We start from the raw sequence: 27083 nt of genomic DNA, 5'->3' as shown, positions 1-27083 counted from the left end.
ATAGATATCACTCTTCTGCATAAATAAAGCGAGTTGTTCTACTGGCTCAATGGAAACTTCAGCATTGGTGAAAAAGCCCAGTGCAGCTATAGGAATTATTAAGGTGCTTATAGAAAATCGTGTGAAAGATTTAATAATAATAATAATAATAAAGTGTTCTTTGGATTTGGATTGAGCTGGTGCAGGTTTGGAGCTCTCCCGTGGCCAAGTCCATGGCTGAACAGAAAGCGCAGTCCATGAGCTGGAGGTTTCTGTGGCTGCAGGATGCTGAGGCCGTGTCCCATGATGGGAACAGCACCTCACCTCACTGCTGATTTGGCCCAGGAATGTGGCAGAGTGGTCAGGTCTTCTTCGCTACACTTTTGAAATAAGAAAGAAGGAGATTTATAAAGCACCACAGAAAACAGCAAGGACTGCCAAGAATCATTTTGAGTATTTAACTTCTAAAAAAGGTTCTGTAATCAGATATTTTTAATGTTGCTCCTTTACACAATCCTAGGTTTATGAGAGGAAGTCAAGACTCTCTGATAAGGCTTAATTTCAGGGCCTTGTGGATGTATCTATGAAGGAAAGTATAAGGTGCACAAGTGTTAATGAGTGGTATTTCAAAAATTATGAAATATTAGGGAATGTTCTCCTTTCATATTTTCATTTCTGACTCACACCAATCAAGACAATCACAAAAAAATCAGAATGACTGGAATGAAATCCCAGAAGACCTGGATTGAAATCTAGCATCTTGGCAGTTTTCCTATCTACACCAAATCCCACAGACCAGAATTTGAAACGTGCTCAACACAAAAAGTTTAAGCACCCAGGTATCAGTTTTCCCTCTGACTTTCAGAAGATCCATACAATTGCAAAGATTTGTTTTCTAATTTTAGTAATGCTAGAGGCTCTTTATGCGCTGACCTGGAGGTTAAGGATTGGTCTCAGTTTGGTCTCTTTTCATTGCTTTGAGAGACAGTTCATAGCCAAGAAACATGGCTGAACTCATTGGAAATCCTCGCACTGCATTGACCGTGATGCCCCTGAAAAAGACCTGTTGGGGATGGAAAAAGGTTAGAGCATGAGAATATGCTAGCTATTTTAAGAAGAGAAAACATTGAACTAAATCACAGTGGAATTCTGAAGAGCAAAATTGTGACTTGCTCAAGAGATCCTCTCACTGCTCCTCTTTGCTGACGTGCGCTCCGGAGGATGGAAACGCAGCAGAATGAGTGTGATATTCGTGTGCTCCATAGGGACCACCCTCTAGACCCATCAGCACAGCTGGAATGGGCAGAGGTAACCAACAGTAGCACAGCGCGGGTGGAGAACAGAAAATGGGAAATCTAAAGTTTCTTCCTGCAAAATCCCACCTGCGGCCGATGCCTCTGGCCCTTTCATGCATCCATGTGGATCATGCTGACAAACCCTCACATACACAAGAAGGCCATTGCTTTCATCCAGCAACTGCTCCAACTTCTGGGGTTGGGTCTACAGGAGCAGAAGACACTTGGGAAGCAGAGAAGGAGCAGGGGAGCTGTTGCAATCTGGGATCAGCACCTGATTCAAGCAGAATAAGCCACAGGGCGCTTCATCAGCACCATGTGCAGCAAGAAGCAGGCTCCCATCAAAAGACATTCAGAGGTCAGACGCTCCAAACTACCCTCGCAGGGCTCTGTCTCTCCCCGCTGACCACAGAAGAGGGGCAGCAGGAATAACATCAGCATCTGGGTTAGCTCCCTGCAGCACCAACCCTCACGTCCAAGCACTGTCCGAGCACAGTAGGTGCAAGGCTGCACGCAGGGCTGCCCCATGTGGCTTCAGGAGACCCTGCCTACAAAACGATGGTCTCTGCAGGCTCATTTCTCCTCAAACACCCCATTAACCAGCCACGCTAGTCACTGGGATCACCACTCTAAACATCAGAATTTCACAAATGATGAATTGATTCACATCAGCAAAACCAAAGCCCTCAAGCTCTTACAAAGGCAAAGTTCCCACAGCTGCCTTAGGAAGGGGTTGAAGAACTTGGCTCCAAGACAGAAAGTCTTTAGATTAAAGGGTCTAACCAGCTCGTCCCCCAAAACACTGGGCTCACTTGCCACCACCGTACCCTGCGTTCAGTGCAAACGGGGCTGCTGCCGTGTGGCACCGAGGAGCAAAGCATGGACCCTGTGATGGAGTTTGCAACATGAAGCTGGGATATTGTTCACTTGATTTATTAGGGGTGTGTTATTTTGTTTGAAGAGATGAATTCTCTGGGAGGAGATTCAAGCTTTCCATAATGTAGCACATGTCAAAGCCAACTTAAGTAATAATGAAGATTTATGAAGAGCCCAGAGGCACATACTTTTCTCATCAAAACAAGACAGCCACATTTACATTTTTTCATGCACATCAGACAATTACTCTCGCCGCTGAGAATGCTGCTCATATATCCACGAATAAATGAACAGCCAAACCCGGGTTTGCCATTTCTCAGCGATACTCCAGCAGTTCTATATCTCCCAACATGCAGAAAGAGCTTTCCTTGCAAAAAAAGGGTCCGGTCACCTTATTCAGCTACCCCTCAACCCTCCTGCAGGCTTTCCAGGTGCCTGGCAGAAAACCTGCAAGCAGCTCTGACCTCAAGCAAGAGAACCAAGTGCCTCAATTAACTCAATTTTCACACAGAGCAAGGATGGTGGTGAGGATGAGGATGGAGGGAGAAGGGAGAAAACACATGGAAATGCCCTTTCCAGCTATTCAAAGTCTTAGTGTGAGCTGTGATGCCTGCTTCGATGCTGCTTTAGGAGCACATCCCAGCTCCCCTGCTTTGGGGCACGCTGCTCGGGGGCCACGCAAGCCACAGCTCCTCCAAGGAGCAGCCCACAGTGGCCAAATAGTCCTGGATGCAACTGCGGTCCCTGAAACCAGTGACTTGATGCACCCAGGGCTTTTATCTCGGCAGAGGCAGTCACAGAGGTGAGATTTTCCACTGCTAGCTTATGCTGACTCAGGTTATATCCCCAATTAAACACCCCGACATAAAGTGTTGCTTTACGTTAACAGCCCCAGTAGACTATGACCCCAGGGCTATTGCTTCTGCATTTCTTTAGGCACCTTCTTGCGCTCACCATAATGATTTAGAAAGAAACTGCCCTGGGCTGAGTATTTAGAAATAACTGCCTTCAGTCCCCTCTCATCTGTCTGCAGCTGGGTTTGTGAAAGCCAGTGTATTTCCCAATTGGAAATTCAAAGTCTAATACCCAGATTTTCCTTCAAACACCACTTACTTTCAAGCCCTCGCTCCGGTAGCTCTGCAGGATGCAGTCCAGGATCCCTTTGTACCTGTTGTCGTAAACGCCGTCCGCCTGAAGCCGACTCTTCACCACATCCATCGGAGTCGTAGTCCCCCAGGAAATCGCTCCTAGGAAAAGGCAGGCGAGAAAACCCTCCTTATCCTGACAGGGATCCTCAGGCTTTGATTGTGCCTGGAGATATCTCAATAACTTCCTGTCTGTGTTTTCTTGGCCGCAGCCCAGGGAACTCAGAAATCCACCTCTCTCCTATCACATCCCACTAGAGGGATTTTCTTATCAGGGCAACACCCGGCTCAGGTAGGGAAGGCACCTGGGAGCAAAGCTCACCCCTTCGGGAAGCAGCGTTGAGGCTTCGGAGGTCGCACCAAAGCCAATTGCACGTGGTGCTCCTGGAGATGCTCCCCGAGCAGCAGCGCTGCTGTCACGGGGGTTCTGGGGACAAGAGGGAGCGAAGCTTGGGGCAACCCCCAAGGAAATCCTCAAATAACATCGTTGAAAAGCAAATTTTGTGCTGAGAATGCAGAAAAGAAGCTGCTGCACCTTATACAAACAACATCAGGATCCCTGCATCTGGTCCACGTTGGTATTCCAAGAGGGAAGCTCTGCACTGGGATGCCTGCAGCTGCACGGGCCGCCTTGCCTGCCTGGTGCTCGTCTACCACGATCTCTTGCTTAAGTGCAGCCTCGCTGCCTCCCGCTGCTGCTCTGCTCCGGACCCATCGCGTTGGTGGCACCTCGAGGGCTCCGCGCGCGGCTGGGACGTCCCAGAGCTCCAGGGCTCCGCTCGTGTGCGGGAGGATCGCAGCGTTTGGCAATCCCTGTGCGAGCCCAGCACTGGCCTCCTCCGGGATCCCGCGCTCCGGAGGAGGCAGGGAAACGGGATGGGCTTATTCACCAGGCGGGGGACGTGGCACTGGGCGAGGAAGAGGTTTGGCACCAAGTGCTCTCCCTGGGGCAGCCCCTGAGCAGCCACCCCTGTAGATCTGCCCTGCTAAAAACTGCTGTTGTGCCCTAAAAACTTCTGTTTTGGAGAAAGAGCAATTTCTTGGGGGAGGAAAGTAAAAAAAATCCCAAACCGGGGGCTTACCTGCCACGCCGCCTGCTAGCCACACGGAAGAGGGGCTAGGGGAAATGCATCCGTCCGGGGTGATCCACGCGCAGAAGAACGCGTAAGGGATGAAATACAGGCAATATCCAGGAACGTCCCTCAGCAGCATCGCTCCCGCGCCCCGGTATATCCCCGTTATCCCTTCTTTCTGCAGGACTGTCCTAAAACAGTGAATGGGGCCTCGGTACACGGGCAGTCCAGGCACAGTGGGCTTCGATGGAATGTTTGCTGGGAGACGAAGGAAAAAGAGGGATACAAGTGTTGGAATCATGATTGAACAGGGTGAGCAGGACGGAGGAGAGGATGCTCACGCGGGAGCTGCTCTTTGCAAACCGAGCTCAGACCAAGTCCAGCTCCTCCGCCTTCCTCAGAGCTGCTTCCACCCGCAGCAAACGCCCTCCGAGAGCTGTGGGGCAGAGCCCGACCCGGCTCCAGACACAAATCCCGACGGTCATTGGCCTCCAAGCCCGGCTGGGCAAACAGGCCGCAGACCTGCCCCCCCCCGGCACAGCTGTTTCCTCATTGTTGACCCAAATGGGAACGTCAGGAAGCTCCGGGGTGCTGGTGTCACTGGCTAGCAAGGTTGCCCCATTGCCCGGAGCCTTTTGGATGCTCCCACACGCCGGGATATTCCCTGGCACTCACCAGCCCCCTGTGCAGCCCCAGGCGCGCTGCAAAACCCATCCAGAATTGCCACCGTTGCAGCCGGGGCTCACCGAAACTCAACAAGAAAATCCCAAATCCAAGGCGCGAGCCCGCCCGAGAAGGGTGGCAAAACCACCCGCTCTCACCCCCCTACCTCGGAGCAGCGGCTGCGTCTGCATCTGCAGCCGGATCTTGACGAGGTCCACAGGGGTTCCGATGGCCACGGAGACGGCGCCGGCCGCGGCGCTCGCCAGGGCCGTGTCGCGCAGCGCGGGGGCCGCCTCGCCGGGCCGCCGCTGGCCCAGCAGCCGCTGCGTGTTGCTGAAGACGCCGAACACCACGGAGCTGTAGACGGCGATGCTGGCCAGCGGGAAGGCCATGCCCTTGAAGAAGCCGGCCACCTGGGAGCGGAGCAGAGCCACCCGTAGAGGAGGGCAGCGGGGGCGAAAAACGCTTTTTCGCTTTTATTTCTATTTATTCTCAACTTGGCCAACAGGCTGCAGCGAGTCCCCCCACTGCGTGACTCTGGATCTGCCTTTGTCCCCTTCCCTAAGGAATTGGCTTTCGTGCAAGTGAGCTATTGAGCGCTGTATCCTGCCCTCATCCCTCTTTCCACGTTTCGAGCAGTGTCCCAGGGAAAGTGCCAGGAATGCAGCCCGCAGAGCGGCACAGAGCGAACCCGGCACACCAGCTTTGCACATGCTGAGCAAGTGGCAATTAAGCCATTCTTTTAACGACTCCTAAAGATGATGCAGAGTACAGGGACTTTTCCAGAGCGCCAGAAAAACATCTAAGCAGACACTTCTGGCCAAGTCCTTTCCTGCATTCACCACAGTGAGCAGAATGCCTCCAGCACAGAGCTCACCCCGCCGGGATTTCTGGAGGAGGTGGCAGCCTGCTGAGCAGTACGGGATGCCTAGAGGGAAGCTAACGATGAGCACAAGCCTTTCTCCAGCCTCCTGCGATTTGTGCCCCGGTCTGCCCGAGCTAGGTGGTTATTTCTGCATTTACCAGCCCTTGATGGACTTTTCTCTCATGAGTTGCCCATTGCACCCGCGCGGTGCTGAGCCAAGGTGGATGCAGCACCCTGGCTGCTTGTCACTTATTGCTCCGTGCCAGGATCTGTCCTTCCTCCATGTCCTTGTTTTGGGCTGGCAAGCGAAGACGCCAGGGGTATTGCCAGCTCTGTCCTGCCTTGGGCTCCGCATTCCACTTTGCTACAGTATCTCGTCATATTTCCTTTCTCATCGGTACGTTTTTGCTAAAACAAAGTACTTACAGACTCATTTCTGTACACGGTGAGAACGCAGTTCAGTGTGTTTCCATATCCTTGTCCAGCTTGCAAACGAGTCTGCAAAATACATCCATGAAACAATTAAAATCACATGCTTGCAGCCCGGGGGGAGCTCACGCTAAGCAAACAGCGTGTACTTTGCTTTGACACTGAATCCTCGCTCAGGCACAAAGAAAACAGAGCCATAAAATAAGATATATATAAGTATCCGCCCCTCTCGAGCTTTGCCGGCAGCTGGGCTCAGCAGAGGTGGAGCCTCTGGCAACATCTGGACTCCACAGCTGGCAAACACCAGCCTGGCCCCTCCGCACGCTGCTTATACGGAGCACAGAGTCTTGGGCAAGGTGGTCAGAAGATGTGCAAAAATCAGTCACGGTAACAGGGATAAAATTCAGGGCAGAAGAGAAAACATCTTTTCAGTCCTAGTGGGATTCTAGTGGATTTTTTTGTCTTGAATTCAGAAAGTTGCTTTTTTTTTTTTGCCGTTTTCTCACCCGTCGGGAATGCCCCGTGACCACGGCACGGCTCTGCCCGCACCTCGACCCGCTTCATTGGCACCCCTGGCACGGAGGGCTCCTCTCGCCTCCACCAGGCTTGTTATTTTTTCTTTTACAGAGTAACCAGGGACTTTGAGTTCAAGTTAATGGGTTTTCCGAGTAACCGCAGGCAGCGGAGCTGCTCCTTGCAGACCTGCTCTTTAGCCAAGTGGCTGGTGTTAACGTGGAGCAGTCCCCCGTTCCCAGCTCATGGTGCCATCAAAAAGCACCTGTAAAAAATCCCCCAGTAGGGATTTCCATCAGGAAAAATCCTCTTTTTATGTGTGCATATGTGTATATATGTATATTTATACAGAGATGTAAATATATACATATATATGAAGAGAGAATTTTCCTGATGAAAAAAAAAAAGAGAGATGGATAGAGACATATAGATGAGAGCATCCCTTTGACTGGTCCTTCCTGGGAATCGCAGCACCCTGAGTTTCAGGGGCTTGTCCCAAATACAGGGTCCTGCTCCCCGAATGCAGGTTTGGGAAAGGCCACGATGGACCGAGCACCCACACAGCCGGCTGCAGCTCCTGTCCGTCCTCCAGAGATTTCACCCCAAAAGGGCACTCGCCTTTCATCTTGGATTTCACGTGGAAGCCGGGAAAAGCCCGGACACGCTGCATGGAGTGCTGGGAAAAAAAAGGGCAGCTTGGAGGTTGAAAATTCAGTAGGTGGAAGAGTACTCAGAGTACTCAAGAGTTTTGCATAGAAAAACTGTCACTTGGATTCTGTGGAAATTGCAACACTAGGAAAGAACCTGCTCAAGGAAGAGTTTTGGGAAGTGGGAACTGAGAAGGTGATGAGATGATGTCCTCCATGTCACCTTATGTTCAGTCCTGCTGCTGTCACCAGGTGACAAACCCTTGTCCCCTGCATGCTACAAATGCTGTTCTGTATCTGCCTCTGCTTATGTCCCATCTTCTTATATCTGCAAACCCTTTCTTTGGAGGCATACTTCTCTTGCAGGTATAGTAAATATTGCCTCTCACGGACCTGGGATAGTGATTCCTGCACTCTGCTCTGGCAGCATTGCCAACGTAAGGAAAATGCTTAAAAACATGACTGGAGCAAAAAAACCAAACAGTTCCCCGGTGCTCTTTGCTCGCAGCAAAGTTCAGCACAATTCTGGCAGCGTTTTTCAGCGAACCGAGTGTTACAGGGGGCTCGGTTTTGCTTTTCACGTTCATCCCCCCGGAGACGCTCGCACGGAGCGCTCGGCCCTTCTCCCTTCCCCTTTGCAGACCCGGGCTCGATCCCGGCCCCGCCGCGCTCTGCCCGGGGACCTGGCGCGGGGCTTCACCTTGACCGTGTCCAGGGGGTGGCCCACGACGACGCTCGCGGCTCCTGCGGGGAGAGCGGAGCGTTACCCCCGCGCGGCTCCGGACCCGCGGGACGCGTCACCCTCGCGGCTGTCCCAGCTCCGCGGCGGCCGCGACACCCCGCGCACGGCGGCAGGTGGTCGCGCTGCTCCCAGCTCCCCCTCCTCTGCCACCCCGGTGCTGCATCCCGCTTTATCCGCCGTTAACACAACGGGAACCGTGCGCTCCGTGGGCTTGAGGCACCCGCAAGCACCCGAGCGTCTTTGCAATTTGCAAATTGTGTTATTTGCGCACTGCAAAACGCACCCCCAGCTCCCAAATACCCCCCTCCAAGCGCTGCCGCTTGCACCGCCCGCGCCACTCACCGCCCACCGAGCCGGCGGCGAAGTCCTGGAGCTGCAGGGAGCTCCCCATGGAGGCTCCGGGGGTGCCGGGGGGTCCCGGCCCCGCTCCCGGCCCCGCTCCCGCGCTTAAAGGCGCCGCGCGGCCGCCCGGGGGGCGGGCGGGGGCCGGGCCGGGCCGGGCCGGGGGGCAGCGGGCAGGGGCGGCCGGGCCAAGGGCGATGTCGCGTGCGGAGCGGGCGCTCCGATGCGTCACTTCGCGTTTTGCATTGAAAACACCAAAACTTTAAAGGAGCAGCAAAACACCAAAACTTTAAAGGAGCAGCGGCTGCTCCGAGGCCGGCACCGACCGTGAAACTTTTCCGCTGTTGTCGCTATTCAAGTGGACACCGAGTTCGCGAGCAGCGAGGGGGGCGAGGGCTGGTGAACGGGGGTGACTCCTCCGTCGCTCGCGGCCCGTGAGCAGCGGGACACACGTTTCCACAGGGCCCCTGGCCGCGATCCCTGGCCAGCTGCGCTCTGATAAGGCTCCTGTTTACTCTGGAGCTGCTGGGAAAGTGGAGCAGCGAGGCAGCACTGAACGGGATTTGCTTTACGAAAGGAAAAGCCGGAATTTAGCGGGTTATAAACTCTGAGCCATGTCAGTGTGGAGATAAGGAGTGCGGAGCTCCGCTTTCCCTGCGGAAGGGGAGCCGGCTCGGCCGCTGCGCTCACAGGACACAGCGATCCCCCACGCTGGGGTGTTTGGGCAAACAAGGAATCAATATTCCCCTTCGTCCCGACCTTCCTGATTATCTTGTGCCTCGGTCACCTGCTCCCCCTGGTCCTCGCTGTCTCTGCATTAGGAGTGCAGCTCTGTTAGTTTCTCTTTTTACGCATCTTGCTTCTTTTCACCTCAGAATATTTTTCCTTTAACTCTTAAGCCGATAGGCAGAACCGCCAGCAACAGGAATGTACCCCGTGCTCAGAAATGTTCTGTTTTGATGTCAAACCCTTTCCTAGCAATTCCTGGCATGCCTTCCCAGCTGCTCAGTTGCACAAGTCTGCAGCGCCCTAACCAGCTCTCCGAAATCTCTGTGCTCCAAAATCACCACGCTCCAAAATCTCTGCTCTCAACAGCTCCTGCCCGGTGACCGCTGGGCCCGGCCGGGCTCTGCCGGCCTCTCCCCGCGGCTCTTCGTGCATCTCTCTCGTCATCTGGCTGCTGGCCAGAGTTCAAAACAAGTTTTGCCCTGCGGAGGTCAGATATCCGCAGATAAGAGCTCCCTAGATCAGTTTGGGATGTTTTCTGAAAAGACCGGCATCCAATTTGCCCTATTGCCTTCCTGGAGCACCAGACTGATTGTTGTCGAAATGTATTTTGTCCAAATGCAAAACTTCCATATTTTATAAGCAAAAATTGCTGAAAATTCTTGAAACACTGCCTAAAAATATAAATATTTTAGTTTTCGCCTTAAATAATTAGCATTTCAGAGATCAATATTTTCCACAAAAAGAAACATAAAGGGAACAGAATTATTATTCAAGCAGCCCTAAAACAATATCCCCTTATGTGCGTGCACATATACCCAGGAAACCTTATCACCGAGCTGCCTGAAAAGGAGCATTTGTCCCAAAAATGCATATAGAAATTCGATATTAGGTGCACGGTTATCAGCTTAGATAATCTACACTGAAACTTTAGATCTTTGGGGGTATATCACAATGCCTGTTCTCTCCATGCACGCCTCAACCTCTGCGTTTGTAAGGGCTCGGTTCAGATTTCAGGGGCCGAGCTCTTGGACAGACATTGCAGCCCGTGTGTATGCACAAGCACTGTGCAAACGTGCCAGTTATTTGCTGTCTGGAATATATTTGTTCTCTTCCCTTCAGGAGAACTGCAATCCCATCGATGTGATGCTACAGAAACAGCAGGTTAGGGAAAATGGGAGCAAACGGAGACTGCATCATCCCAGGTCCGCGTTTTCTGTGCTTATTTTCTTGCAAGGCCAGACAAAATGCCGGCTGAATGAGGTAATTATTGAGGCAGCAGCATTAATCATTAAGCATTAATCATAATAATCCTCTTTAGCTGGGGTTTGCACGTTTCCACCACGAAAGCAGAACATCTGCTAACGCAGGACACATTTGCAAATAGGCTCCGTGCTGCAAGGCGAGAAGAAGGAAGCTCCTACCTGCAACTGAACAGCTCAGATCTACACATACCCCACCAGCTCCCTCTACATAGGGTCTCCTGTCCCGTATATGCAGCAGCGGTGCCTTATGGAGCAGGGACACGGGCACAGCATCCTTCCTGGGAAGGAACGAGCAGGAGCTCCCACCACAGCAGGGTGCTGGGCAGCTTCAGTTGAGCAGGAACCATCTTCATCCTGCCAAGAGAAGGGACAGAGACCCTGCAGCATCCCTAGACATGGGCTTGTTGCAGCACCTGCCTCCTCCCCAACTACAAAAAAAGTAGCTTTTCACAGGACCATACACCCTCCTGCAGGCTGCTAATGGGCAGGAGGGACCCCATTAAAGGAAACATTTAGTCCTAAATTGACTGTTTTTTTTTCTAGAGAGCTTCTTTTGCCTACTGTTGACTTCCAATGCCTGTTTTTCTCTTGGGGACTAGTTAGATGAGCTCAGTCACTGCTAGGAGCTATATTCCACATGCCTAAGAGTTTTGCAAGACTTCCTAGCACCTGAGAAAGTCCCTTAGCATTGGGACAGGATGTGGTGTGTTAGATATGAAAAGGGATTATGCATTTATTGTCCAATGGTGAAAGATTTCTGGACTACAGCACGTTTCTCTGGAAATACTGCTGGGTCCAGGAATGTCTTCTTTAAACATTAACTTTTTTTTTTTTTTGGTAATGGTTTAGACTGTTGGGCAAAATGAAACAACACTAAGTCTTGCTGCTGCAGCGAGAGTCTCTGTTCGTCTCTCTCGGGCCTGTTTGCAAGGGCAGTTCCCATGAGCCGGAGCCAGGAAACTGAGACCAAATGTGCACAAACACCCAGCAGCCGCGGGTAACGCGATAAGGGGACGGCCTCGTGGGCCACGTCTGTCAGATAACGGGCAGCAGCAAGAAGAACCCGAGGACCACGTTGCAGGAATAGTTATCTGCTCCAGGAGCCACCCGGCGAGTGTCTGCAGGCAGGAGATAGGAGCGCTTTGCCCCAGGAAAGCACCGTGTCCCGTGCAGGGAGGAGGGACGAGGGGCTGTGCCAAGGGATCCCGTGGGTGCGGGCATGGAGGAGCCACGTTAGCGCCTGCTGCACCGTGTTGCTCCTCACGCTGGGCAGATCCTGCCGGGGAACTTTGCGCTGGAACCCCCCAGGGCAATCCTCACCTTATTCCATTGCCCATCTGCTTGGTCTGCTGTACGGGAGCAGCTCTGCAAGGTGCCTCGGGCAGGTGACATCTCCCAAGGACAAGATGAGGTCCCCAGAGCCAGGGGCAAGGCTGCTGCGGAGGCTGCCCGTCTCGGCAGGGCTGTTCCCCCATGCAGCCCTTCTCCTCCTGCTCCCCTTGCAGCTGCGCCTGGATGGAGCTCACAGCAGTTCCCTGCTCCTTTCCCAGCACTGGGATGCTGCAAAGTGCCTGCCCGGCGGGCAGCTTCCCATGGAGCCGGAGCTTCCCTGAGCTCTTGGTCCCTACACAGCTCCCTCCCATCAGCTCCTGCCACAGCGACCAGACGGACACACACAACAGGGACCTCGGCACATCGGCTGCCAGCAAAGGTGGGCTCCTACTCGCAACTCTGGCTCATAAACATTATATTTTAAAAACTTCATTAGGAGGGGAAAATTGCTCTTTCCTGCATCACAAACACTGTATTAGCTGAACAGCTCAAAGGTAGCAAACAGCACAAGACCCTTCATAATTAAAGACAACACTAGCTATTACAGTGGACAACGTTGAACAGTGAAGATTCCTGAAAGCATTTTCACTTCTCCTCATTCCCCCGAGGAAAACAAATGAAACTGCATAATGCTGAATCAGACCTACGGAGTCTACCCTCAGCCTCAAAACACCAGGTGATTTTGGTTACATCCAAAGTAAGGGCTGAGCATCCACCCAGCAGTCGGAGACACCTCCCATGAGAAGCTCCCAAGCACCATCCAACTCCTTGAGAGGCACCAACAGCTCTGCAGCACGCCAAGGTCCTCATCTGCAGTGACACCCAGGAGACCAAGGAGTATCACATGGAGCCCAGCAAGTTTCAGGGCACAAGCACGGCAGGTTGACCCCTCTTGGCAAGCCAAGAAGGTTTTGGCCGGGATGAAACGGCTCGGTAGGAACATGCTTGGATCGGAGACGGGAGCAGCACTGTAACAGGCGGTTACGGTGTGGCTGAAAGGCACTTTTCATGGTCATGTCAAGACAAGACAGGCCGCTGTGACTCACGCTCTCTTCTCCCATGCCCCGAGTGCCTTTGCCACACAGGAGCTATTGATAAGGCCTTGAAAGAGCAGGAAGTTTTGTTGGCAGAGGGAGCTGCACGGGCAGGAGGGAGCCGTGTGGCTACACTGCTAATGAGCCTAAGTGGAGCACTGTGCCCAAAGGCATTAACAAGTTTCCAAGCCTTGACGGCAACATCAACAACACAGAGCTCAGCTCAGCCGCTGCAACCCTTCCTATTAAAAGGTGCCTTTTCACTGTTACGGGGAAGTCTGAAAGCTGCTTCAGAGGAGATCAAGGTTGGACGCAATGATCTTGAAGGTCTTTTCCAACCATAATGATTCTGTAAGGGATGGGCTGGTGCTCAACCAGGGCACAGGTTTCACAGCGCCAGCTCTGCTGCCCACAGCAGCAATGTGACAGTTGTGGGAAAAATACTTTGCCAGGTCCCTCTAGCAAATGCTGACTGGCACAACCTGCACATTTAGATCCCCTACGCTCTCACAGAGGGGATGCAGGCACAAGTGGAGTGGAGCATTACTGCATGGGCTGGAGACAGGAATTCCAAAGGCTACAGGCAAGGAGGAAGCTCTGGGAGCAGCTCAGGAGCTCACGCTAGGTAGCTAAGGAAGAGCAGCATTTTACACCATGTCAATGCTCTGGCAAGTCCCATCTAGACATGAAACACAGCAGTGACGCCCTCACAGAGACCTCCTGATGGACAAGAGCCCTTCTCCAATGTCCTTGGAATTCAAAATAACTTTTGAGAACTTCTCAAGGGGCTTTAATACGACAGCACAGACATGAGCTGCATCAGATCCCCCCGGCAGGGACAGAAGGTGGCAGCTGCTCCATATGGTGGAGGACAGCAGGAGCAAAGGCCATCAGAGCTGGTGGTGAAGGCGGGAGGTGGTCACAGGTCTGCAGGGCTGGGAGATGAGAAGGTCCTGGAGAAAAAGATGGTGGTGGAAAGGGATCCAGGAGAGCATCCACCCATTCAAACTTCACCCTTCCCTTGTGCAGATGTTGACCTCTGAGCTGGTCTCCTCAGCGGCCTTTGCAGCCAAGGCAAGAAAACATAATTCCTAAGGAGTTTAGAGCTTAGACCCCACTAGCAATTGAAATAGAGAATAAACCCTTCTTTTCTGCTTATGGAAGCTGGGCAGCTAACTCTCCAGAAAACCAAATGGCAATTTGGAGCATGGCTGCTGTAAATTGCCTTGAAAAAATCTCAGTAATTGCAAGCAATTAAAATATTTAGTCCTAAAAATCAGTTTAAACATTGCTTCATGCTTCTGTATGGTTATCTTCAGCTAAATATGAATTCTTCCATGTTTGCCCCTGCAAGCACTTTCCACCTTTCTGCTTGCATTACCCTCATGGAGGGACAGGATCCTGATCCGCTGCCAAGCCCAGCTGGATGGCCAGGGAAGTTCATCATCAGGGAAGGAGGAGCCGGCTCGTTTTAAAAAGTGGATGCTCCCATTTGCATGGAAACCGCTCTGCAGTCAATAATCTCCAGGAGGAGAAGAGCAGACAGGACCCAAACTGCGATTTCTGAAGTTGAAGAGTGTCTGAAAGCTGCAGGAAAATTTACGTGAGAGAAGCAAACACTGTTGCTTTGTGGGCAGCAGCTTGAACAAGCACAGTGAGGCTGTTTCTCATTTATGTTACTGGAAAAACAGCTTTTGTTCTTGTTCAGTCCCCCCAGTTCCCCGCACACAGTGTCCCATCTGAGCTCTGCTATCTCACTACAACGCCTATAGGAAGATCTGAGTTCATCCTTGCTGGAACAACTCACAGCATCACTGTAACTGAAGGGAGAGAGGGAAAATAATAATAAACGTGGCAGTTGAGAAGGGCTCAGATATGGAAAAGCTGCAGTGGGAGACTGAAAAATCAGGAGACGTCACAGCAGTCACACAGGGTCACATCCCACGTTCCCTTGGGAAGTGCAGATCTCAGTGCACATCACTGTAGGAGACTGTGCAAGACCAGCTGTGTTGCTTTGGCCGGGAAAGAGTTTCTGAAAGGCAGAAATAAAACCAAGGGAACAGCCAGCAAAGCCAAATGCTCATCCAGTTGCTGTGGTCATGTTCCCATCCATGGAGAGACATCCATCCCGAATGACTTATTCTCACAAATGACTGTTGCAATTTTGCCACTGACTCTTTGCACATCTTGCATCTTGGCTTGGGGATCTTGTCCATGTCCCCACAAGCATCTCCCCCTCACCCAGAAGGAGGCAGGAGCATCCCTACGCACAGGAGCTCCAGCTCGCGCCAACCTGAGCAGCTGCTCTCTGCTTCATCTGGCTATATTTACTGCTATTAAGATGCTGGCCAGTTGCTTAGATTAGCACCTTCCCCATCTAATCTGCAGAAGCCATGGAAATGGTTTTGCCATAATGCTTCCAAACAGGGCCAAGAGCTGCATTCTGGTTCCTGAGGGCCGCCAGCCACTCCAGAGGGATTCACAGCTGGAACAGCAGCTGGAGATTGGATAGTATTTGGGCAGACACTGCCACCAATAGGAAACATGATAAACTACTCGTCCAAAAAAGCCTCTAATTTGCACTTCTCGAGCAGTTGCTATGACTACGGGCCTTGTTCCTCCATCAGCGCCTGCGACCACCCTTTGCTCCATCCATCTCAATCAGAAACACACACAGAAACACCCAATGCGCCAGTGATGAGAAATAAGTGCTTTTAGCTAGTCCTTCAGCTTAAAAGGAAAAAGTCTTTTTTACCCCAAAGCCAAAATTTCAGACCTTTAAAAATTGCTCAAATCCTAAATTGCACCACATGAAGAAATCTTATCCCACAAAAGCCGTTAAGTCCCACTTCCCGCTATTTCCCGCAAAGCAAGGCTTTCCTCCTTGCATTCCCAATTAGCTGGCATACTCTTCTCGTTTCTCTTCAAAGCTGGCACTACAAACAGGGAAAAAAAACCCTGAGGAATAGTTTGCCAGCTCCATAGAGCAGCCCCGGGCACAGCAACTCTGCACCTCGGCAGGAGCCGAGCGGTTTATGCATGCGATGGACTCTGTACAAATGGTCAAAGCTGCTCTTATATTACCTGGGAGCAAACAGTCCCTGGTTATGCAGAGGAACGGGGTTAAAAACGATTCACTGATGCTGATTTAAAGATTTTCTTGGGGCTGCATGACTGCAGGGGGTGCTGTTAAACAGAGGAGCGAGAAGAGCCGTCCCGAAGCGCCTTTTTATATAGAGCCAACTTTAAAGGATTGCCCTGGTAAGATCTTGGTTCCGGTCCTCTAATCTTATCAGGGCTTTGCTAGAAACACAGGCTGCGCTCGGCAGGAAAGCACAGCTCAAACTTGCGCCGGATTTTGGAGGTGGCAGCGGATGGACCCCGGGAAATGCCAGGGCCGGAGGCTGCAGGCGCTCGAAGCCACAACGAGAGGAGAAAGTTTGCAGCAAGGAGCAGAAAAAGGCAAAAAGCAGCTTTTTCTGCAGCCTAGAGAGGGAGCTCCCTTATCTCTTCGTATCACCAGCCGGCGATCGCTCTCCCTTATCGCTGTAACACAAATACTAGAAGTAACCGGACACGAGACAGAGCCACGGCCAGGACTGAGCGTGGGTTGCGGGGCCAGGTCAGCCCGCCTGCTCCAATGGCTTTTCCAAGGACAGGATACGCTCCTGGACATTTGCAACCATTCCAGCCCGGGGTTACGTTATCCTGTAAATTTACCCTGCAAATTGGGATCTTCCCTGGGAAGAGGCTGGGTTTGGGGAGGAGAAAAAACAGCAAAGGGGATTTAGTGAAATCAGGCTGGGGATTTATCCCCGAGTGGGATTCAAAGAAACCAGCAAGCTGATGAGGAAATAGCTTAAAACAGCATCAATGTCCAAAGGACACAGCTCCTGCATTCGTTTCTGGGGTAGCTTTTAAATCCATTTTTATTTCAGCATTAAATGCGTATCCTTCCTCATCCCAAACCACACGATTTAAAATGTGGTTTTCTTCCCTTAAAACTTCCTGCCATGGTGTAGCTCCTCGTTGCTTTCGGGCTTCCTCTCGTCCCACGGGTGGACTGAACATGGCCACGTTGCTCTAGTTCGCAGCCTGCACATGGACCAGCTTTGGGACTGCGATTTGCAGCACTTGGCAGCCCACACGTGTGATTATTTTCTATCCAGTGACTACATTCAGGTGCCAGCCTGCAGATGCGGTTGACAGCCTGCTCTGAAACAGCCACGGGTGCTGCGTGCCCTTTTTAGCTCAAACTGTGGCATTTTTCAAATAAGGAATGCTGTCACCTTTTCAGTATCTATTTTTTTAAAGTTAGAATTTCAGCAGTGTATGCAGTATCCAGCCAAAGCTGCAATGATTACCTCTAAAATCAAAGGCATTCTGATTGCAAAAAAGGCAGAGAAAAAGGACAAGAGGGACAAAAGTGTTCCCAGTGCAGGGCTGTCCCAGGCTCCTTCCCCTTTATCCACCACTGCTTCCTGCCTGGTGAAAAAGCACTGAAAAACATGGCAAAAGCTACGACTACAGAAGGCTGGATATGGAGAAATGCTCCCAGCTTGTTTTATCACCCAGTAGCCACTTTCTACCACACGGGGTCTTTTTCCTACTCTGCCTGGACCCAAATGTGACAAATGCAGCTCCAAGTGCCTTGTCCGGCTGCCCTTTTGGCTTCAACTCGCCCGCTTCCCAGCGCCCTCGACTCCAGCCAGAAACCTTGCCCTATTGCCTTTTTCCCCCCTTATTTTGCATACATTTTGATGTTTTATTAAATTTTAGCATTCACTGATGGCCTCCAAGCAGTTCTGCCCCTTCTTTCCCCTCCACAGCAGCGGCGGTGGCTGTTGGAAAAAGGCCATTTGTGTCTTTCTGCCCAGCTTCTTCTTTGCAAGCGCTGCAGGCACACGGAGCTTTGCCTGCACTTCCTTTGGAGTTTTCAGTAGTTCCTTCTCCTGTCCATTTTCCACGATAACGGAGCCTGAGGAACATCTGCACCCCATTAGGAGGAGCTTTGGGTCCATAAAACCGAATACAAGAGCGAAAAAATGTTTGATGGCCGAGTCACGCTCTCGTGCAGGAAGCACTCTGGCAGTCAGCACCGCTTCCCTGGAGGATCCGAGCTGGAAAACAGGCACGACCCTTTCGGAAACAGCAGTGAAGCTACTTATTCTGCTAAACAACTAAAGCTGCTACGAATCATAGCTCGAGAATGAAGGGGCCGATGTCTTTGGTGTCACCTGGCTGCGGGGACTTCCTTCATGGCGGGGATTACCCAGCGGGGCATCGTCAGCAACCACCACTCGGTGACAGGGACGTCACTGAGCGAGGGCAGAGCTGCATCACCCGCTATGGGGCTGCTGCTTCTGTGGTCACCTGCCTCAGCAAGCAGGGAAAAAACACCTGGAAGCTGCTAGAAAACTGACTGCTTGGAAAGAGGCTTTGGGTGAATCTGATTTGGGGAAATTATGGGCTACTTGCTCATCAGACAGCTGTGACCGGGCAGTAATTTTGTTGATTCAAGGTTTATCTTGGCCATGTGTGAGCGGTCACTGCTGGTCACAACACACGTGAAAATTCTCCAAGGACCAATCTGGCCTCTCTCGTTTTCCTTTTCTTCATTTTCTCCTCCCTTTCGATGGGCTTCAGCTCTCCCTGCTGCCTCCTCATGCCCTCCTTTCTCCTCCAGATTATCAGCTGTCCTCCTGGAGAGCTCTCTTTGCCTCTTTTCCCTTAATGGGCTTCTGATTTTCCTTCTCTTTCTGCGGCCAAAGCAGAAAGTTGTTTAATGGTAGTTTGAGGATTTATTTTTCAACTTGTAATCTTCTCATTTTACACCAACTCTACCTTGTTCAACTAAGCAGTGAAGCTATTTCGATGCCCACGGCTGTCCACAGCAGATGTTTTATCGACCACGGCGAGCCCTGCAGCAAGCCCTATGTGTAAATGAAATTAGGCATCTTTCTCACTTGACATCCCGTTTTGCTGTGCTGGATATGGTTAGCACATTTGCACAAAGAAGCTGCCAAGGGCATTTCCATAAATCACTGAAGAAAGCTCAGAATTGTGCACACAGCTTTTTTTTTTTTGCATTCACTCTGTTGATGCTTCCCCTACCTATACGATTTAACAACCTATTTTAGGAAACCTGACTCCTAAAGCTGAAGTCTTTGCAGGTTAAGGGATGTTTCATGCACAAAGGCCAGACTGTATTTTACATCCTCATCTGCTGATTTTCCTAATCTTTAGGTGAATGCATTTGCAAGATTCATGCTCTTACATTCAAATGATAGCACAGTCAAAAACACACATCCAGCCAGCCTGCGTTCAGACATGTCTGGGTAAGGTAATATAATATTCTTTAAGAAAAGGAAAATGCTTTTCATATTTCCTATTGCTCTAGCTGACAGCGTTGCTGAGAGCTGTGAGGTGACCCCTCCAAACATCAGACGTGGGACTTGGATGCATAGCTAGAAACAGAGAAGATCACAGAGCAGAGCCAAGCGGTTTGCCACAGCGTGTAGCTAGAGGATCAGGGCGCTGGAAGCACAGCCATTAATTTGTTTCCACAGAGCAATTACCAATTAATTGTTTGTCTAAAGATGCTGTGTTTGGAATTAGTTATAAACAGACTTCTGCCCAATTATAGGGACTCGACTAGATCATTTAATTGAGTGGTTGTTCTTCCAAAAGTGCCGCACAAGACTCTTTTCCCAGCAGCTGAACACATATGGCTAACTGGGAAATGGCACACACTTAAAATCACTGCCTGCAAAAGATACCTTAAATTACACCCTCCTGTAATTAGGAGGTTCAGTGACACATCCATGAGCTTGACCTCTGTGATAATGCCACTGGTTTAAGCATTTATTCTCTCCTTTACATCAGAACCCTTTCTCCCCCAAAATACTGATGCATATATATTTTTTAAATTCATTAGTGGGCCTAAAATAAACACTCTTTTCTAAGCAGACATACAGCAACATTAACAATGAGTTGAAAATAAAAATTGCAAAGAATCTGCTGTTTAGAAGAATGTCCTCAAAGTTGCTGCATAAAATACCAGCTGTACATAACAGGCTAATACTGAGCAATTCAAGCTCCCCCATGGGGATACATCTGCCAGATATAAATATCAATGAAAGGAAACTGTGACAGAAATATTAAGATTCATTAATCATTATTATTATCCAGCATCAGGTGCTAACAGGGCAGCTGCTGGGACCCAGGTGGCAGCACCTCGACCTATCTCACAACTTAGGGAGGACACCAGGAGAAAACCGGGTCTTCAAAGAAATCAATGAGTGCAGTTATGCAAGAGAAGATGGACTTAGGGACCTGTCCCAAGTTCAGGTTTTCCCTCATCTTGCCAAAGGGCTGACGTTGGGCATTGGCCAATGCTCCCCACTGGGGTGTCAGAAGGCCACAGTCCCCCTGCTTGACCTGGATGCAGCCCGGGATGCACAAGGAGGAGAGAGGACCCTGGGGAGACCCTCCTGCTGCACAGACAGCACCGGGATAGAGCCAATACAGCTCAGTATTTTTGCTCCACAGGCAAACAGCAACAAAGCAGGTTTGTGCCTTCCCCATCTTTCAAAGACCTTTTACCTTAAATCTCCATTTAAATTTACCAGTAGCAGAAACCAACCTTAGCCCCACCAAAGTGCTGCTAAGTGAAATAAAGAACTTACTTCTTTTTCCATGTGTGAGACTCTAATGGCTCCTGCAGAAGTCAAATAAAGAGCAAGTAACTTGTTTCAGGTGCTAGCATTTATGTCTTATCCCCACCTGCAAATGTCATCAACCCGCGTTCCTGGAGAAGGACCAAGTGCCCAAAGCAGCCTGGGAACCTGGAGAGGGTTAATGAGAACTGGTAGCACTGGTGTAGGGACAGACAGATTTATGGGGGATTATGCAGGTCAGGGGGATTTTTTTTTTTGTTCCTTATTTATCTCTTCCCACCTGTACCATTAACCATTGGAGACAAGCCCAGCCTGTGCCCTCATCCCAACCCAGCCTTCCTCTTCATATTTTTGACTAATTGGGGCAGACACTTCATCTGGGCTCTGTGCACATTTGCTCTGGTGACAGTTTATATATAAATATATATGTCTTCATATATATGTATGTCACAACAGACTAATCAAGTGTGTTCAAGAGTCCAGGTGTGACCGGGAGCACAGCTGCTTGCTATCTGAACACACCAGCTTGCATTTGAGTCACCAGGGTTTGGATGTCTTGCTTTTTCGCTCATTTTTATTTCTGTTTCTTTCTGGGATTGTCAGCATTCAGCACAGTCCTCCTGCACATAAAGGAGTTAAACGTGTCTCTGGTCAGCCAAATGGTTTCTAGTACTGGTGTGATTCCTAAATTGCCCTGGCAAAACAAAGATTAGAATAAAGATCTCAGCAGGAAGAGCTCTACTTCACAACAAGTGGCTTTACCCGTCCGTGTGCTGGGATTTGTGTGGGATGTCTGTATTTCTTTACCACTTCAAGGATTTCTTTAATCATTCCCTGTAAAAAAAAAAAAAAAAAAAAGTGTTCTCAATGGAAGCCAAGCGATTTCGTATTAATGAATCACTTCCATTTCTCTGTAATGCTGCATTGAGAAGGAACCTGCTTAAGCCTCTCTACTTAATGCTGGGTTCTGTTGCTCTACGATAAGTGCCGCTTGCCAAAAGCTTCGTTTCTAGCAGAGTTCAAAGGAAAGTTATTAAGTTGTACACGTAGACATAACTGGGGTTTTGGAGAGGGAGGAGAGCTGAGCAAATGCTGGTGCTGGGAGCGACATGTCCCAACGGGGCAGCAAACGCCCCGAGCGAGCTGGATCCTGGAGGCCACGTCTGGTGGAGGCCACGTCTACGGAGAGCCACCACCTGAGCCTGCTGCTGCCCGCCAGCCAAGGAAACCAGGGGCATGAGGCCAAACCTGCCAAAACTGAGGGTGTTTTCTTGTGATTTAGGACCCTGGTGACGCTTTTAAGGCCTGTAGCTTTAATAAAAAAGTCTCTCTTAACAGACTTCAGAGACATATTCCATGCCCAGTGAAGTCTATGTGAACCTTTCTATTGACTTTGAAATCGTTTTTTCCCAAGGGGAATGCAGATTAACAAATATTGTGACAATGCCCTTTTCCTCTCTTTCCAAATGAAGTCTAACATCAGCCCCTGAGAAAGAAGAACCTGCATGAAAATAAATCCCCAGGGATGGCTATGGCCAGCACCACTGTTGTTATTAAAGGGCATATTTTGTTGTGGCTTGTTTTGTTTGCTTTACGAATTAACTTTGCAGATTCATGAGATTAAAAGCTTAAATGGGATCAATGAAGACTACACAGTGGGCATCAAAGTAATTGCAGATTGTTCTCCAAACTCCAGAGGATGAGTAATACTGAACCACTGAGGGCTTAGAGCAATAATTATGAATTTTCCAAATAGAGAGATGAAAGGAGATACATTATGAGTACCCTCGGCTGAAAGGACATGTTTGTTATTTCCAGCTGAATAGGACCTTTTTGGCATAAAAAGCAGGATGTCCTCTCTAAGGTAGCAATCCAACCCATGTGGAAGTTTGAGAAAAATCATTTGCTGTCTCTGTGCAGGATGTTAACTGCGTGGAAAAGTAATAAGAAGACTTAAACCTTGGAGAGAAACATGAAAACTTCCAATACTTCCCTCCTTCCCTCCCTCCTTTCCTTTCTACCTCCAAGCAAAACTGTGTGGAATATATATTAAAATTGTGAGCTTAGTTAAGCTCCAGTTTCCAGATGGCAACATGTGATATGCTATTTGGTGTTTTTTACTTAAAACTAGGCTTTTCTGATCCAGAAGGGTAAAGCTTGTAATATTCTAATCTCCCAAATCCTTGATTTCTTATGTTCATTGTTCCCATAAATTGTATAGTGCCACCAATACAAAGAAGCTAATTTTGGATCTACCTAGTGGAGGGAAGACAGATTTGCAGAGCTGCTATTGCATACTTTAAACTTTTTTAAAAAAATAATCTGCCAAAATTACTGAAACACAGAATTTAATATTCTCAGAATAAATCATACCAGATTTCCAGGCAGAATTCCCTCCCTCCTCTGCCTGATCCCTGGGACTCAGATAATACCAGGACATTTTTGCATGGCTTTCCTTCCAAGTTCCCAAAGTGCAGGCTTAATTTCATTTAATTTCATTAAGCCTTGATAAGTTCAACAAGGACTTTGTTCTTCTTGTCTATTAGAGAGATAGGGACTAAAAAAGACAATATTGTAGAAGGAAGTTGGTGCTGCCATTGCCAAATTTTGCTTGTCCTGGGCACAGGTTTTCCCTGTATTTTCCCACATTTTCCATGTTTTCAGACAATGGAGCCGAGGTCTTTCTGATCTAGGTGCCACATTTACCTGATCCACAAGGAAAACTCATCCAGCGATGGAGATATGAAATACAAAACCCAATGTAGCTGGTTTCTTCAATTGCTAAGGGAAAGCAAGCGCCATGCCTATGTCCAACTTCAGACTGCTCCCTAGACAGTAGAGGATATCATTCCTTATTAGGGGTATTTGTGGATATTAATTAATAATGATGAAAGAAGCAGTGAAAAGATGCACTAGTTTGGAGTACCCATCTATTTTCAACAGAGAGTGATTCCTCACATAGCACTAATGGGAAAAAGACACATTCAGTCAACTTGTGCGGTGTCTCGAAGAGGTGATATATTTGGCAGAGAGGAGAGTGTCACAGCATTTCACAATTGCAAAGAAAACTCTGAGTTGGCCTTTTTGGTCAGATTCTCATCTGGTGTAAATCAGTGAAGCGTCACCAAAGTCAAGTTGCTCTTGGATGCTGTTGTCTTCTAGAGTCAAAACTGTTGTTTCACAGAAGTCCATAGTGGCAGATGTTAAAGTAATCACAGACACTTTCATAACTGACTGTACAAATGAAAAGAAGACAGAAATAATGAAACTGTGTTGAAAAATGTTTTCTTTACAAAGTTTTTTTTTTGTCTCTGTATGACTTTTTTTTTTTCGCAAGAGAGCAAGGTCTAACAGCTGCCATTAACACAATGGAAGGATTGTAGTGGAGGGGAGAGGAAATGTATTTCCCAATCATTACTGGAAATTATGTCTCTGCTTTATTCCTCCAAGCAGCTAAGATTCAGAAAATACTCATTTTTCCCATTGACCCTCTCCCTCGTGTGCTGCCACTGTCATTTGGTTCTTGTCATCAGCTGTCAAGCGCTCCCACAAACACATCTCCACAAGGCCTGGCAAAGTCAAGTCCATAGTGATGAAAAGCTTTCTTCCTGGGGAAGCTAAGTGTATAAGTTTCTGCTCACAAAAGATAAATAGGACATCTTCCATTTGCTGATGATTTTGATGACTTGTTGATGGATTTATGTTCTTTTGTCTTTGTAAGCAAAGGAATTTGTTCTTCATCACCTGCTGCCAGGTCCTGTGATCTACCCTGTCACCCGGACTGGAGTGCTTTTTTACAAAATATATCTTTGTATCCCAATCTGCTTTTCAGGAACTGAATGCTTCTGGAAGAATAGGAAACTCAGTGTCCAACTGGCAAAGACACCAACACCAAGTGGATGATCAACCCTGGTATAAAACATACCCAGACACTTGCTCATGGTTTTGGTCTTAGTAGAGAAAATTCTAAAGTGTGTATCTACTTTGGGGGATTAGCTACAGAAAATCATAGGCTTGAGCTTCACCCTCCTCATTCTGGATGTTTTCTAGAACAAGTTGATCTGGATTCATTTGTCTGTCTGCTTCCCTTAGTTGTCATTACGCAGTCTAGGTTTGCACTTGTTGCTTTCTTTGAGAGGGGAAGTATTTTTATTCCATATCCATGCAGATTTCTCTCTCTCTGCTGTGGTTTCCAACAGTGTCTTGTTCATTCCTGTGTTGAATCAATCCAATCTTCACTGACAAACTTTATGTCTCCTTCTCAGCATGCTGAGCAACTGGCACTCAAATTCCAAACACTTGCTTCTTGTTCTCCTCTTCCTTCCTCATCTCCCACAACTTCTATTCTGGTGAAGAACCTATCACAAGGTGCTGGGCTGATGCAGAGATCTCCATGGGTCCTGTAATAAGGAAAGTAACCAGTGGAAGAAAAGGGCTGACCCAGGCTTGGCAATTTATTGAGGAAGGTGGTCTTTAAAGCATGGCTTTCAGAGATGCTCTGCAGTAGCAGCGGGAGGGCAGGTAGCTCAGAGCTGGAGGAAACTGCCCCTTTGTCTGGCTCCAAACATGCTGGATTGGCCTGAAAGAAACACATACAAGACCGAGAGCTAAAGTCTCAACCCCCCCAAAAAGCTGGTACAGTATATAATAACCTGCAACTTACTTTTTCAATATTTCTAACAGCCTGGGCACATCTTCTTTGCTTTCTATCTTTCCTGTTGATACCTGGCTGTTTTTGCTCTGCAATCATGCTTAAGTTACGTGTTAGTGGATCTTCATATGATCTGTAATATGGAAAATATCCTGTGCAGACAGCTGAGTCGTTCATGTTCTCATCTTGTTTAGTGTTTGCTTGGGATTCATCAGAGCTTTCTCCTGTTTCTGTGCTGACGTGCAAGGTAATGAGAGAGTGAGGGCTGATAAAGACTTCGGGCGTCCTGTAGTACGGGATATATTGAAGAGAAGATATCAGGTAATTTGGGACTAGCTGTTCATTAAAAAGCAAGAGTTCAGAACTAAAGTCTTCAGCACCATCCCCAGTCAGAAGACAGACACTGTTGAAAACACCAGGCCTGGACGGTGGTAGAGCAGTTTCTGCATTTGTCTCCAAATCTCTTGCAACAGCCTGAAAGAAGTTTGTATTTGATTAATAGGATAAAATTCTGCTAATGATGCGAAAGAGCCTCTTGAAAATGTGTCACGCATGTTTAGCAGTTAGGCTGTCTATCCAGGGCATTGCAAACCACCCACTGCAAGGAGATAACACAGATAAGAAGACTGGCAAAACTAGAACTGTGGATTATCAGAATTTGTCTCATTATCTGAAATCTCTGGTAGCTACTCTGCCTCTCTGCTCTCATCTCTCTGCCCCAGTCAGCAAGGGTATGGTCAAGTATTTGCCATCAAAACTACTGTATACTATTTTATACTGCTTATTCTAACACCAGATTCGTTCCTACACACTCAAGGAGTGTTAGTACCTCAGACAGACAAAATACAAAACCTCTTGTTTTCCCTGTACAGATGAAGAGGAGCCAAGCAATAGCCAAGTCTCCACTCCAAAAACCCAGTCTCTATCCATGCCACTGGACTTTCATAGACTACTGTTGGCATCTGACAAAACATGGCCTGATCCGGAGTTACACTTACGTCTGATCCCATGAGTTTCCTTGTCAGGCTAAAGAAAAGGGACTCCTACAAGCTCAGGCTGTTTAGTGTGGTTATGGCCTCCTGAAAACCTTGATAATCCATGATCCTTGGGAGAATTCTGCAGACAAGAATCTGGTGGCCGAGGTTCCAGAGCAGCATCACAAAGACGTTCCCCACACCCACAGCCGCTTCCATGGCGGTGATGGAGCCACTGGGCTTCACTGCCAGGAAAACAACCCTCCCTTTCCTCTTCACTCTGGTAAATGCTCCTGCATTTTGCCAGAGCAGACTCATGTCCCCCAAGGAGATGCCAAGACCTGCTGCCTTAGTAGCTGTCTACCACACAGACCTTTTGGGGCAGTCACCCACTGTATTCTTTTTTTTTTTTTCATCTGGAAGCTCATATATATGTAAAACTCATAAATATATCAAATTCAGAAGCATAATTTGTTCTGAAAAAACTCTTTAAACTTTTCCATTAATGACAGATGAAGAGCCATCTGAAGGGAGAAGCTGTAGGGCCCAGGACATTTTTTTTTATAACTAACATGATATCTCAAAGGAGAAAAACAGGGAAGAGGCCTATTGGAAGCTTTCCAGCCAACCCCACACTCGAACACACTGTTAACTATGCCAGACCAGACAACTTTCCTTACATGGGATGAGGACTGAATCTCTTGGAGAACGTCAACAGTTTTTAACTAACATTTCTCTGTGTTGGGACTGGGGAGAAAAGGGAATTCGTGTCCCTTCCATGCTAGATATCTTTCCCAGCTAATTTACCCACAAAAGAGACGTCTTTTTCCAGGGTTCCACTAGGGGGAATAGC

At 48.9% G+C, this 27083-nt stretch overlaps 2 protein-coding genes across 2 annotated transcripts; both read right to left on the bottom strand.

Moving 5' to 3' along the window:
- Positions 1-705: 705 nt before the first annotated feature.
- On the bottom strand, positions 706-8660 carry SLC25A48 (solute carrier family 25 member 48). Its single transcript, XM_088536933.1, has 7 exons — positions 8570-8660; positions 8186-8229; positions 6323-6394; positions 5198-5444; positions 4378-4626; positions 3264-3397; positions 706-1042 (listed from the first exon to the last, which is right to left on the bottom strand). Exons 1-7 carry the CDS (start codon positions 8616-8618, stop codon positions 920-922), a joined length of 918 nt encoding a protein of 305 aa, XP_088393059.1. The 5' UTR covers positions 8619-8660; the 3' UTR covers positions 706-919.
- Positions 8661-24668: 16008 nt separating this feature from the next.
- Positions 24669-26449, bottom strand: LOC148591772 (uncharacterized). Its single transcript, XM_088536910.1, has 3 exons — positions 26304-26449; positions 25269-25659; positions 24669-25184 (listed from the first exon to the last, which is right to left on the bottom strand). Exons 1-3 carry the CDS (start codon positions 26447-26449, stop codon positions 24867-24869), a joined length of 855 nt encoding a protein of 284 aa, XP_088393036.1. The 3' UTR covers positions 24669-24866.
- Positions 26450-27083: the final 634 nt, after the last annotated feature.

This window comes from Tinamus guttatus, unplaced genomic scaffold, assembly GCF_059628265.1.
Source record: "Tinamus guttatus ecotype Peru unplaced genomic scaffold, ASM5962826v1 Tinamus_guttatus_pri_ptg000710l, whole genome shotgun sequence".
In the NCBI taxonomy this organism is placed as follows: domain Eukaryota; kingdom Metazoa; phylum Chordata; class Aves; order Tinamiformes; family Tinamidae; genus Tinamus; species Tinamus guttatus.
Note: the sequence above shows the minus strand (reverse complement) of the source record. Positions and strands in the feature narration are given on the sequence as shown.

Coding starts and splice junctions, on each gene's coding strand:
- LOC148591772 (XM_088536910.1), bottom strand. CDS start 26,449: ATGGAAGCGGCTGTGGGTGTGGGGAACGTCTTTGTGATGCTGCTCTGG. Junction 25,660..26,303: donor ACACTAAACAGCCTGAGCTT/GTAGGAGTCCCT, acceptor TGTTTTCAACAG/TGTCTGTCTTCTGACTGGGG. Junction 25,185..25,268: donor CTGTTAGAAATATTGAAAAA/GTAAGTTGCAGG, acceptor TGTTTCTTTCAG/GCCAATCCAGCATGTTTGGA.
- SLC25A48 (XM_088536933.1), bottom strand. CDS start 8,618: ATGGGGAGCTCCCTGCAGCTCCAGGACTTCGCCGCCGGCTCGGTGGGC. Junction 5,445..6,322: donor CCGTGTACAGAAATGAGTCT/GTAAGTACTTTG, acceptor CTCCGCTCCCAG/GTGGCCGGCTTCTTCAAGGG. Junction 3,398..4,377: donor GCTAGCAGGCGGCGTGGCAG/GTAAGCCCCCGG, acceptor GCCTTTTCCTAG/GAGCGATTTCCTGGGGGACT.